The sequence below is a fragment of the Castor canadensis genome, chromosome 5 (assembly GCF_047511655.1).
Source record: "Castor canadensis chromosome 5, mCasCan1.hap1v2, whole genome shotgun sequence".
In the NCBI taxonomy this organism is placed as follows: domain Eukaryota; kingdom Metazoa; phylum Chordata; class Mammalia; order Rodentia; family Castoridae; genus Castor; species Castor canadensis.
The window spans coordinates 2030454-2040969 of record NC_133390.1 but is presented as its reverse complement, the minus strand read 5'-3'; the positions used below and the strand labels follow the sequence as shown (position 1 = coordinate 2040969).

The 10516-nt window shown below is 54.8% G+C and overlaps 1 protein-coding gene across 6 annotated transcripts; it reads right to left on the bottom strand.

Moving 5' to 3' along the window:
* Positions 1 to 535: 535 nt before the first annotated feature.
* Icoslg (inducible T cell costimulator ligand) lies at positions 536 to 9694 on the bottom strand. Of its 6 annotated transcripts, none has more exons than XM_074072534.1 (8): positions 9314 to 9694; positions 7569 to 7609; positions 6301 to 6651; positions 5529 to 5822; positions 3503 to 3667; positions 2749 to 2811; positions 2617 to 2652; positions 536 to 1579 (listed from the first exon to the last, which is right to left on the bottom strand). In XM_074072534.1, the coding sequence occupies exons 1-8, from the start codon at positions 9325 to 9327 to the stop codon at positions 1569 to 1571; spliced, it is 975 nt and encodes a 324-aa protein (XP_073928635.1). In that variant the 5' UTR covers positions 9328 to 9694; the 3' UTR covers positions 536 to 1568. The 6 variants fall into 6 exon arrangements, with proteins under 6 accessions (XP_073928635.1, XP_073928636.1, XP_073928634.1 ...); XM_074072535.1 differs by having other exon boundaries at positions 536 to 1550; positions 2749 to 2808; XM_074072533.1 differs by having other exon boundaries at positions 536 to 1550; positions 9314 to 9693.
* Between the last annotated feature and the right edge of the window lie 822 nt (positions 9695 to 10516).

Genomic DNA, 10516 nt, shown 5'->3' with positions numbered 1-10516 from the left:
AGTGACAATCACGGGTCTTGCTGACAGCACACATCTAAGCTTTCAGGGGAAAGGGGGTGTGTCTCTCATCATGCGAGGCCTCTGTTGGTTAAACAAAAACAAGCAGTGAGGCTCGACTGGGCCCTGGAGCCCTTGCTCATCACTCCTGTCCCATCTGAGTCTGAGCGACACCATGCGTGTCACATGCAGGCCCTGACCACTGAGGCCTCTAGGTTTGGAAGTGGGGAGGGTGTTCGCCCTCAGCCAGGGTCACGCTCTATCCCAGAGGGGAGGCCACACTGAGCAGCGCATCTCCCTGGGGTGTGAGCACACCAATTTTCCAGGGCCTCCGCGAAATGGTAAACTAACTGCCAGATCCTTTCTGGGCAACAACACGAGACCTGAGAGGCTTGGGGTCATGGCCGCAGGACTCCTGTCACCTGAAGGTTCTGAGGAACCTGCAGAGTTGAGATTTTCACTGCACTTCGGGGATCCCAAGGAAGGTGGGATGGGCTGCTTAGATCGAGTAGGGCCCTCTCCCAGCCTTGATTCATGCTGTGGTTTCATTTATTTATTTATTTATCGCTGGTACTGGGGTTTGAACTCAGGGCCTCATGCTTGCTAGCAGGCTCTCTACCACTTGATACTCCACCAGCCCTTATGCTGTGGTTTCAAAGAGCACTGTGGCTGACAGGAGACACCCACAGCCGCTGGGCTATCCTGCTCGCACGGGTGATGCCCATTTCTTTATCACACACATTTCAGTCTTGTCTGAGCCGAGTTTTGCCTTCTGGGACCACATCCCTTTCACGCTGCACAGCCCGTCTGTGCCCAGCTGTCCACTGGCCCCGAGGTGGGATTTCTTTGGGTAAAATTCCACATGCCCTCTCAGAGGGCAAGGTCCCTTCTGACCAAAGCAAGAAAGGTCAGGTTTTCTTCCCACTGAGTATCTTAGAGGTAAATGAGTCCAGCAGCCCTTCCAGCGCAGTTCGTTTCCTATATCTGTGCACATCCACGCAGCTCCCAGGGCACAGCAGCAGCCAGTAAGCCCTGTGCCGCCTATGTCTCCCCCAAATACTGCTGGAGGTTCCAGATCATTCTGGAAGACAGCAGGTCATTCACTCTCCTTTTTAAACCAAACGTCCTTCCTCTAGTCTCAGAAAGCCTCCATCCCCCCCGAAGGTCCATGGCCCCCGTGCAGATCGGGGGTAATGACAAGAGCCAGGTGCGGATCACAGGTGCTCTGAGGTCACTGGGGCTCTTGCTGGGGAAGAGCCCACTGCCAGCTCCTCTGCCCTGCCTGGGCAGGTGGTGAGGCTGGAGCTCCCTCACGTGGGGCACTGAGTTCTGCTGCTGTTACCCCATTGGAAAGGTGTCACTTGGACCAGGGGCAGTGCTGCCTGGCACGTTCCTGGGGTCAGCCCCCTGTGCCCCTCCAGGCCTGCAGCTTTTGTCCTGGTTGGTGGCACACAGCTCATTTTGTCCCCTTTGCCATCGGGCCTATCAGAGTCCATTCTCAAGCTGCATCTGACGTCCAGCTGATGGCATCTCACAGAAGTCCTATCCACGTCCTGTGCAGAGAGTTCCTGTTAAGTATGGTCTTGGGAGAAGGGAAAGGAACATGAAGCGCCAGCCCCCCTTTTTTTTTTGTAGTGCTGGGAATGGAACCCAGGGCCTCAAGCCCGCTAGGCAATTACTCTACCACTGAACCACATCCCAGCTCTACTTTTCATTTTGGTGGCAGAGATTCCTCTTCTCAGGGCCCAGAATGGCAAAGACAGAAGGTCTGGAAATTAAACCCCCCCCTCCAGCAGGAGTCATTGGTTCTGTTAAGAAAAGGCAGCCAAGTGGTTCACGCCTATAATCCTAGCTACTTGGGTGGCTGAGACCTGGAGGATGGCAGTTCGAGGCCATCCCAGGTAATTAGTTCATAAGACCCCCCCCCATCTCCAAAATAATCAGAGCAAAACGGACTGGAGGTCTGGCTCAAGTGTCAGAATGCCTCTTTGTGAGTGCGAAGCCCTGAGCTCAAGGCCCAGTCCCATCAAAAAAATAAATAAACATTAATAATAGGCAGCCCTAGCTTTTCAGCAAGTGGTGTTCCAAAGTGACCTGAAATTGACTGGCATGACCTCATGAAAGAGTCTCCTGCAGTCAGTCACATAACCCAGCACCACACTGTGGGGACTGCACGCCCAGGGAGGAGCAGTCACTACTTGTGGTGGCAAAGACCCTCGCCCCTTGCATCCTGAGACACCTCCCATGGGCAACCAGCGACATCATGTGTGGATGTTTTTCCCAAGCTGGGATGGGAATCAGTATCTGCTGTTGCTCTGGAGACTGGGGTGCGCAGCTCCACCCAGGGCCTGGGGCCAACTAAGTCAAGGCAATGGCTGTTTCAGCAGAAAAGCAAGTATGATTTGCACCTGCCCTAGACCCCTGGGGGCTTGTGAATTTGTTCAGAAATTTCCAAAAGGAAATATTAGGAAGTGTGTACAGGGCACAGCCAGTGGGACGCCACGTTTGTCACTGGGTTTCTCTACGTCTCTGGCATCACCAGGCAAACAACTGAAGATTTTGAGCAATGCTGCCCAGCTCACACCCAGGTAGCCTGCTTCCTCTGGGAGGCAAACTTACCTGTGAGCTCACACACCACTGTTGCAGCCTGGGCACCTGTAGGAGGAACCAGAGGTTCAGGGAGGCATGCAGAGTAGGGCAGGTGCTCTAAGAGACCCCAGCCCCCTCCCTCTGCCAGGCATCTCCACCCACCTGCTTGCTCCTGCTCTGGATGGGAAATGGGATCACAGATGAGGGGCTCCCCAGGCCACCCTGCTTTTGAGACACAAGAGTGTCATAGCATGACCAGATCAGCAGTGTGACTTTGGAAGGTGTTGTTTCTAGGGCAAGTGGTTTTAGCCACAAAGCAGGAACACAAGGGTAACACATGGGAGCAGGGTGCCTAAGAGATGGGGAGGCTCCAAGTCCACTTGCTGTGACGGTTCGGTTGCTAACACTCATGGTTTTTAAAACTAAATTTCAGGGCTAGTGGAGTGGCTCAAGTGGTAAAGCGTCTGCCTAGCAAGTGTGAGGCCCTGAGTACTGCCAATGAATAAATACATACATACATACCTAGATAAAGTTACATTTAAAAACTATAGTCACTATAAAACTAAATTTCAGGTGGGTGTCCATGGCTCACGCCTATAATCTTAGCTACTTTAGGGGCTGACATTGGGAGGATCAAGGTTTGAGGCCAGCCCAGGCAAATAGTTCGAGAGTCTCCATCTTGAAAACAACCAGAGCAAAATGGACTGCAAGTGTGGCTCAAGTGATAGAGTACCTGCTTTGCAAGCATGAAACCCTGAGTTCAAATCCCAGTCCCACCAAAACAAACAAATAAACAAAAAACACCTAAATTTCACTCAACAGCAACATCTCGAAGAATGAAGGAAGTCCTAAGAAGCAAAGTGCTCACGCCAGCACAAAAAATATGAAATGCTTACAACCCAGGTCTCCTGAGTACCTGTGTAGTTTCTGTGGGGACATTTGCTTTTGCCCATATAGATGACCACAGCCACTATCACTGACACCAACAGGAGAGCGAGGGTGATGAAAATGACCACATTGTCCTCCTTCTGGAGACTGTCTGGGGTCTCTGTGATTCTTCCCTCTGTTCCACTGGAACGTTCTGTGAGAAAGACAGAAACGGCCCAAGACTAAGAGTCTTGTAGGGGAAGGTTTTTTCAATCAGTAAGAGGACCCCAGAGGGAAGTACTTATCCCAAAGAACCACACTGACATCACTGTGATTTCTAAAATACCCTGCTGATGAGTTGAGGGCTCATCTTACAGGCCCATGAAGGCAGTGGTGGGAAATGCAGGTTCTCCTGGATCCCAAAAGGAAACCGGTATCCAGCTCAGTCAGCTCCCGCTCTCCTTGTGTCCAACTCCTGGCATCCTCTAACCTACATTCTGTCCCTATGATTGTCTCTTCTGGACACGTCCCATGAATGGAATTGGACATCTGGTCTCTGGTGACTGACTTTGGTCACTCGGCATGACATCTTTAGAGTTCACTCATGTTGCAACACAAGCCAGAGCTTCCTTCCCTTTTATGGCTGAATTAAGTGCACAGTGTGGAATCCACGCATCGGTGGTAAGCACTTGGCATGTTTTCTCTGGCTCCTGGGAATCACTGACCCGTGGACATTCACAGGTGCTGGCTTGAGGTACTGGGTATTGGGGAGCATCTGTAGGAGAGAAATTGCTGGCCCATACTGTAACTTAGCACTTTGAAGAGCACCAGACTATTTCCACAGCAGTGGCACCATTCTGCCTTTTCCCCAGCAATGCACAAAGGTTCCAAACCCTGCTGTTTCATGTCTTTGTCCTCAGTGGTTCTCATAGGCAGACCAGCCCATCCCTGGGGAGCTTGGTACAAATGCCCTCTCCAGATGCACCTGAAGACCATCACCTCCATGGAGTCAGCCTTGAACTCGCCTTAGAGTCATCCAGAAGGTTCTGATCCAGTGAGTCTCAGTGTGGGTCTTCACAGACTGCCCCAGGGATCACACTATGCAGCCAGGGTTGTGACATGGCCCTGGGAGACCCTAGATAGAGTTCCACCTTCCAAGGCAGAAGGTGCTGGGCGGCTTTGCCAGGAAGAACACTGGCTGGCAGGCAGCCCTGAGATTGTTCTGGTGCAGCCCTCATCCTGGTCCATGCAGCCTCTGAGATCACAAATACTGAATTCCTGATTTCAGGAATGAGGGGGTCCTGCCCTGTCGGTGATCCTGACGGTTGGAGCCACTTCTCAGGTGGGCTACCTATGTGGTTTCATGGGCACCAAGCGCAGAAAGACTTGTACTCGGTGTGACATGCTGCCCACCATCTCAAATTCTCAGTCATTTCTGAACAAGACACCCACATTTCTGTTTCACATGAAGCCCTGCAGCTTACGTAGTGGATCCTGCCAGTACTGCCTTTGCTGCAGTCCTCAGGGCCTACAGACCACCCCCCACCACATTGTGGAGCACTTCCTGCCTCAACCTTTTGCTTCTCATCTTACACTGGTGACAGAGAGAGACTGGGAGAGTCTATGACCTCTAGGAAAAGCCGGGTCTGCACCTGTCCCTCAGAGGACCTGGTCAGCAGCCGGGCCCCACTGGATTCTCCAGGTGGGCCTCAGTTTTCTCAGAGCCACATGTCCAGAGACAGAGAGCCTGGGGGTTCCACAGGTGTGGGCCTCCATCCTGACCTTCTGTGGCTTCTGAGATGCAACACAGCCCTCAGCGCCTCAGTCCTCATCAGTAAAATGGACTCAGCAAACCTGATTCTGCAAGTGAACACCACACTGATGGCAGGTGTCCTGGGCAAGAGCCCCATTCTTGCCCTCAGAAGCTGAGGGCTCTCTCATGGCCACTCTGCCTGACTCTCACCTCCCCGCTCCCATTCAACCACCTTTCTGATGGCGAGACAGTTTGGGGGGACTCTGGGTGCTGCCTGAGAGTTTCTTCAAGTTTCCAAAGCCCCCCACTCCCAAGGCCTCACCTGTCTGGCTCCTGCCAGTGAGGTTCTGGTGCAGAAGCACGTTCTCTACACAACAGCCGACATTCATGTTGGGGGTCCATGGGATCCTCAGGATACTGACCACATCGTACAAGCCTTGTGAGTTCAAAGAGACCGTGTCGTTCTGCAGAGCCTTGTCCAGCGGGCTGTTGTCCGTCTCGTTGATCCAGTACACATTGGGCCTCGGATAGCCATTCGTGGACCTGCAGGTAAAGGTAAGCTCCGGGTCTCTGGACTCACTGCTGGGGGTGCTGATGACTGGCAGGCTGTAGTTAGCTGCATGGGAGAGAAGTGGGTGGTGGTCAGAGCAGCCAGCGAGGACTGTAATGCCAGAGCCCAACTCCCAGACACCCCCAATAGGAGCTACTGAGTCTGGCAGACAGTGACAGCACTCCCGTCCGAATCTAGTCCTCCTCACTGGTGGCACACCCCACTCCTGCTGCACTGCACCCTGAGCCTGGGATGTAGGATATCCCTTTACACCCCGATCTCGTTTGGTACGTCCCACCCAGCACCCTCTCCAAATTCACTTTGGGTTGAGCTGTAGAGTTCAAGGAAAAGACAAGCAAGATGGGTTCCGTGAAGCCAGGTGACAGAAGTGTCCCACGAGCTGGGTGAACTTTGTCCTGTTCTGTCTCACAGGTAATTAGAGGCCCACGACAATGGCAGGCTTTTCTTTACTAAGCAAATGGGCCAGAGAGAGGGGTCCCTTCATACATTCTCAAATCACTTCTCTCTGCTTCGATGGTCTTACCTGCCACGTGCAGGCTGACCTCCATTTCCAGAATCTTCCCTAACTGCAAGGATTCCCTAAACACCAGGCAGTTGAACTTCTGGGCATCCTGGGGCGTAACATTTTGCAGGCTCAGAGAGAAGTCCCCCTGCTTCATGCTGTCCAGCGACAGGTGGGCCCGGTTCTTGTAGTGGTTGTTCTCGTGGCCTGCAGAGCTGTTCTTGGGAAGGTAGTAAGTCACAACGGTGTTTGACCCACTGATTTGCCAATAGACATACAGGTCATTTAAATCAAAACTGTTTTCTTCGGGGTAGATGCATTTGAGCTCAACGGTGCTGCCTACCATCGCTCTGACTTCTTTTTCTTGAGTAGCTGCCATAATTCAAAAAGGATACAGTTTATTTTCCAAGGTTGACCTGTAGCCCATGAAGTTACCCAGACTTCTGGGTTTTAAGACTCAAACACCAACCCTTGACTCGTTAGCAGAAAAGGAGTTTATTAATAAGATACACCAGAGGGTGAGAGTCCTGGACGGCTCACGCGCTCAATGGCAAGCCACGCACTGCTCTGCAGTTTCTAATGTCAGTGGCTTTGACAATGCGCTGCTCATACAGAGAGGACTACACTGGGCGAGTGGGGGCGGGGAGGGAGACCCGGGCTGCTCTGCACTACGTTGGCTACTTGGAAGTCTATAATTAATGCAAAATTTTAAAAAAGGCTTTAAAATTCAGGCATTTAAGGGAAAACAATGTCTCAACAATGTTCTAATGCCTTTTGTACTCATGAGAGAAGGTCATGTAACATATACAGATGGTTTTTACTTTTGGTACAACCACATAATTGTGGTCAGGGAGAAATGCATGACCCCTAACTCCAGTACTCTTCGGGCTGGAAGGATCAGCCAGGCCTCAAGTCTTGCCCTATTCCTGTTCCTGCCTCTTCCCAAATCTGGTGACTTTTAGAGCTCTATGGGGCTGGCTGGGGCCAAGAGAGACCAGAACAGCCAGGAAATTCCCAGCTCAGACACCTACACTCTACCCACCCCAAGCATGAAATTAAGCAAGACCTATAGATCTTGGGAAAGCGCTCCCTGTTGTGACCTTCAACTCTGCACATTAACCTAGGTGTGGGGGCCCAGCTTTCTCAAAACGACCTCTGGGAAAGACTTTGGCAAGGCCACTCCTAATGCCCTGTGTCTGTGGCTCTCACAGCGTGGCAACTAAGGGGGTTGGAAGCTCAGCTCTGAGTTGGGTGCTGACTTGCCCCAGTGTAAAGCACCCCAAACTTACCAGCTCGCAGGCCACTGAGCAGCAGTAAGAGCAGGCCAGGACTGGAAAAAAGAAAAAAAACCAAACAAAGGCAGATGAGAGGAGCACAGGTGAGTTACCTGCTTCAGTCTTTACCTGCTTCTTCCAGACTGAAGGAGCCTGGTCCCCAGGGCCAGGAGACAAAATTCACAAAGGTGAATTCGCCCCTTCCAGGCAGCCCCTTGGCCCGTTCTCCAGAAAACTCAGGAGCTGAGCCAGCACAGGGAGCTGATTCCCTGCCCTGGCAATTCCCAGAACCCCTGGGAAACTGATTAGAAAGGGTGGCAAGAGCCACTGACAAGGCCAAGGTCTCTGACCCCCAGTGGCGTGGCCTCCCTGGGGATGGAGTCCAAGAGACTGTAGGAAATTGGAGAGAAGATGCATTCAGGGCCATGCAGCAGAGCTGCATCTGAAATGTAGGGAGACAGAGAACAGCTGGATGGCCCAACAGGAAGCAGTGTCGGGTGAGGAAAAGAATCATTCCAAAACCAAATCTGCTGGGTCCCCAGGTCCTCAGGTTTCAGATCCTCCAGCAGCTTGGGTCCCTCCCACAGCTTCCAAGTCTCCTTGAATCTTCAGCCAGGGAGCCTCTGTGCCTGGCACAGCTCACCACATGCTTCTACAGTAGGAGATCACCCAAGATGCCTCCCAGTGGGCAGGGAGAGGCATTGATATCTGCCAGGGCCACTTATGTCACAGTGGTTACACCAGACCTCCAAACCACCTGTTTCTGGAGCCAATTCCCTCCATCCTGGAATAGGGCCTGTGTGCCTCGCTCTTCTGATGTATCTGGACCTCCCACATCTGGGAGACCCTCATCCTCCTCCCCCAGCCACTGCCTGGGAAACCTCCAGGGAAGTGTCTCAGGGGACCTCACAGGGAGCTACAGGAATCCCTGCCCACTGGGGATGGGTCACACCTGAGTCTGCTCCAGGCCAAGGGATCCACACACAAACCAAACCAGCCACTGGTCAGCAGGGACCCTGCAGCCTGCAGGCTGTCCTGTCCTTTCTCCTGGGGGACTATGTGGGTGGGACACCTGGGGACAGAGGCCCTAGCCAGGTCACCAAGGGGGACACAGATGCAAGTGCCTGAAGAAGGTATTTTGGCAAAAAGGCAGGATGCAAAGCTTTCTCACACACACACACACACACACACACACACACACACACAGACACACAGGCCCCATCATCCCTCCAAGCAGCAACCCCTTGCCCAGTTTGAGTCTGCTGAGGGAGTGGAGGGGAGCCCCAAGTAGAAGCCTTGTCACAAGCAGCAGGCACCAGCTGGCCTTTGAGGTGTAACAGGCCACAAACCCGATCACATCCTTTCTTATGGGAAATCAGCAGGGTAGGGGGAGAAGGGCGGCGGCCGGTGCCCATAGTGTGGGTGTGTATGGATTTTGCTTCCAGCCGGCGCTCTTTCCCTTCCTCCTGCGGGACCCGCCCCCAAGTACGCCCATGTATCGCCGGATCCGCGGGAGCCGGGGGACCGGCCCCGAGCCGCCCCCTGCCGTTCACGCCCGGGCGGCTGGTGACCGCGCACTTCCCGCCTTTGCGCATCCAGGTGGGCCGCCGCGGGGAGCTGGGGACACGCGGGATCTGGCCGGCGGCCTCCGCCATGGGACACTCTCGGCCTCACTTCGGGCGGGGACTCCCCTGTCCTGAGATCACGGTGTCTGCGTTCTTCCCCCCGCACCCGCAAGGCGCGTCCACAGGCCGGCTCACCTTCTCAGTAGCATGGTGGGCGCGAGAGCCGAGGCCGCGGGGACCTCGGGCCACCGAGACCTCGGAGCGCGGGGACCACGGGCCGCGGGGACCTCGGAGCGTGGGGACCTCGGGCAACGGTGATCAGGGGCTGCCGGAGACCGCGGGCTCTGAGTGCGCTCCGGATTCTGAGCGCCCCGCGCGCAGCCGGCAGGGTGCAGCCGGGTCCCCGCCCTCGGCCCGTCCTCCGGTGACCGCCCCCGGGGCGGAGGCGGGGAGGGCGGAGGCGGGGAGCCGCGAGCAGAAGGACTCACTCGGGCTCCAGAAAGCTAAGCCCTTCCCAGACTGGTGCCAGTCGGCCAGCCCGACCCTGGGCAGGGCCTGGATCCGCCGGTGCGCGGGGCGGGGATACACCTACACCCGCGCGGTCGGCCCCCGGGGAAGTCCCGGCAAGGGCGGCGCCTCTGGAGGGGGTGGCGGGGAGGGGGACGGAGACGTGGACGTGGTGCTGCCAGGACGTCCCGGGCTTGGCCGCTGAGCCCTTCCCCGGTGCCCAGTGCTGGGTCCTGCCTTCCCTGGATGAGGCCGGGTCAGGATGAGACTGGAGCTGGCGTCAGGCTCCCTCCCGCTCTGGGAACTGGAACGGGGTCCTAAGACCGTCCGGGAATGAATGAGCGAGAGCGAGGGAAGGAGAGGACGGAAGCTGCTCAAGCCTAGGTCCAGCCCCATCCCTCCCCGACCGCCGGCCGGCTAGCGGCTCCTACCCCTTGCAGGGTTTGGAAACGGAAGGGGGCTGGGGGGAGCATGTGGCCCAGAGTTCAAACCCCAGTACCGCTAAAAACAAATACAAAACACCCCAGTACTGTCGAGAGAGAGAGAGACAGAGACAGAGAGACAGAGAGAGGAGAGGAGACAGAGAAGGGAGAGAGGAGAGAGAGAGACAGAGAGAGAGACAGAGACAGAGAGAGGAGAGGAGACAGAGAGGGGAGAGAGGAGAGAGAGAGCAGAGAGGAGAGAGAGGGGAGAGAGGAGAGAGAGAGAGGAGAGGAGAGTGAAAGAGAGGAGAGAGAGAGAAAGAAGAGAGGAGAGAGAGGAGAGAGAGAGGAGAGAAAAGAAAGAGAAAGGAAGAAAAGCCAGTGAGAGTTGGCCCTTGGGTTCCTGACCAAGTGTTCTCTGGCACCTGTCAGGCTGTGTGGAACCCTTGGCCTGGGTCAAAGGTTGCTG